This window comes from Papilio polytes, unplaced genomic scaffold, assembly GCF_000836215.1.
Source record: "Papilio polytes unplaced genomic scaffold, Ppol_1.0 DF823287.1, whole genome shotgun sequence".
Lineage (NCBI taxonomy): Eukaryota > Metazoa > Arthropoda > Insecta > Lepidoptera > Papilionidae > Papilio > Papilio polytes.
In genome coordinates this window covers 7,869-8,767 of record NW_013525917.1, presented here as the reverse complement: position 1 = coordinate 8,767, position 899 = coordinate 7,869, and the positions used below count along the sequence as shown (strand labels likewise).

Below are 899 nucleotides of genomic sequence, written 5' to 3'. Positions count from 1 at the left end.
AGAGGCATCGTAGCTTTAATCGATGTGCGACCAACTAATGGCATTTGTGATATCTCTTGCTTGCTGTGTAATAAATTGCATGTAAGTATAAAATATTTTTAAATGCGTATTACATTACCCTTATGATATGTTCCTTGTGTTGAGTAAAGAAAATTTTGCTGCTACTTTTTTAACAGGCGTCAACATCCTTCCTGATTGTTTTGGGAACAGTAAAAGTTATTTATACAAGATTGTTTATTTAAAGGAACAAAGAGACAATGGCTACATTTTGTAGATGACATTTGTGGTTAATTGTCTTACACCAATCTGGTGATTTTTTTCAGATTTCCCACCTTTCCGTTGGTTGGCAAATACCAGATACGTCGGATCAAGACGAGTTTTCATTCTTCTACCATCCGCCATCAGAGCTCATATCAAAAGCGTACGCCACACTCATCAAAGAGTTAGAGTGGGATAGATTTACGTTCTTTTATGAAGATGATGGCAGTAAGTTGTTTTATAATCTTTGTTAAAAAATATTGACGTAGATGTATGGAAAATGGAATGTAACAGACGAAAGAGTCACGTTTGTTTACATCAAGTAGAAGACAAACTGTTTTTATTAATGATGTCAACATATATCAAATCTAACTATACACAAAATACATTTACATTTGGAACAGAATTTGAACCAATAAAAAATATCGTTTCAGGTTTCATACGTCTTCAGGAAGTAATAAACTCTTGGCCATATAACAACGAACGGATACAATTTGAAAAATTAGAACCCGATGGAGATAATCGGAAGACATTCAAAAATGTATTTGGCGTACTCCGAATTAGTTACCACTTAATAGATTGTGACGTCAAAAACATCCAGAAGTACATGAAAGAAATCGTTTCCGTGAACAATTCAACAC

General features: G+C 33.8%; 1 protein-coding gene across 1 annotated transcript in view; it reads left to right on the top strand.

Annotated features, from left to right (window-relative positions):
* LOC106105044 (glutamate receptor ionotropic, kainate 2-like) overlaps nucleotides 1-899 on the top strand; it is a 6,831-nt gene that overhangs the window by 833 nt on the left and 5,099 nt on the right. Inside the window, exons 2-4 of the mRNA XM_013285263.1 lie at nucleotides 3-81; nucleotides 324-486; nucleotides 693-883. Coding sequence (XP_013140717.1) covers nucleotides 3-81; nucleotides 324-486; nucleotides 693-883 — 433 coding nt within the window. The remainder of the gene's footprint in view (nucleotides 1-2; nucleotides 82-323; nucleotides 487-692; nucleotides 884-899) is intronic.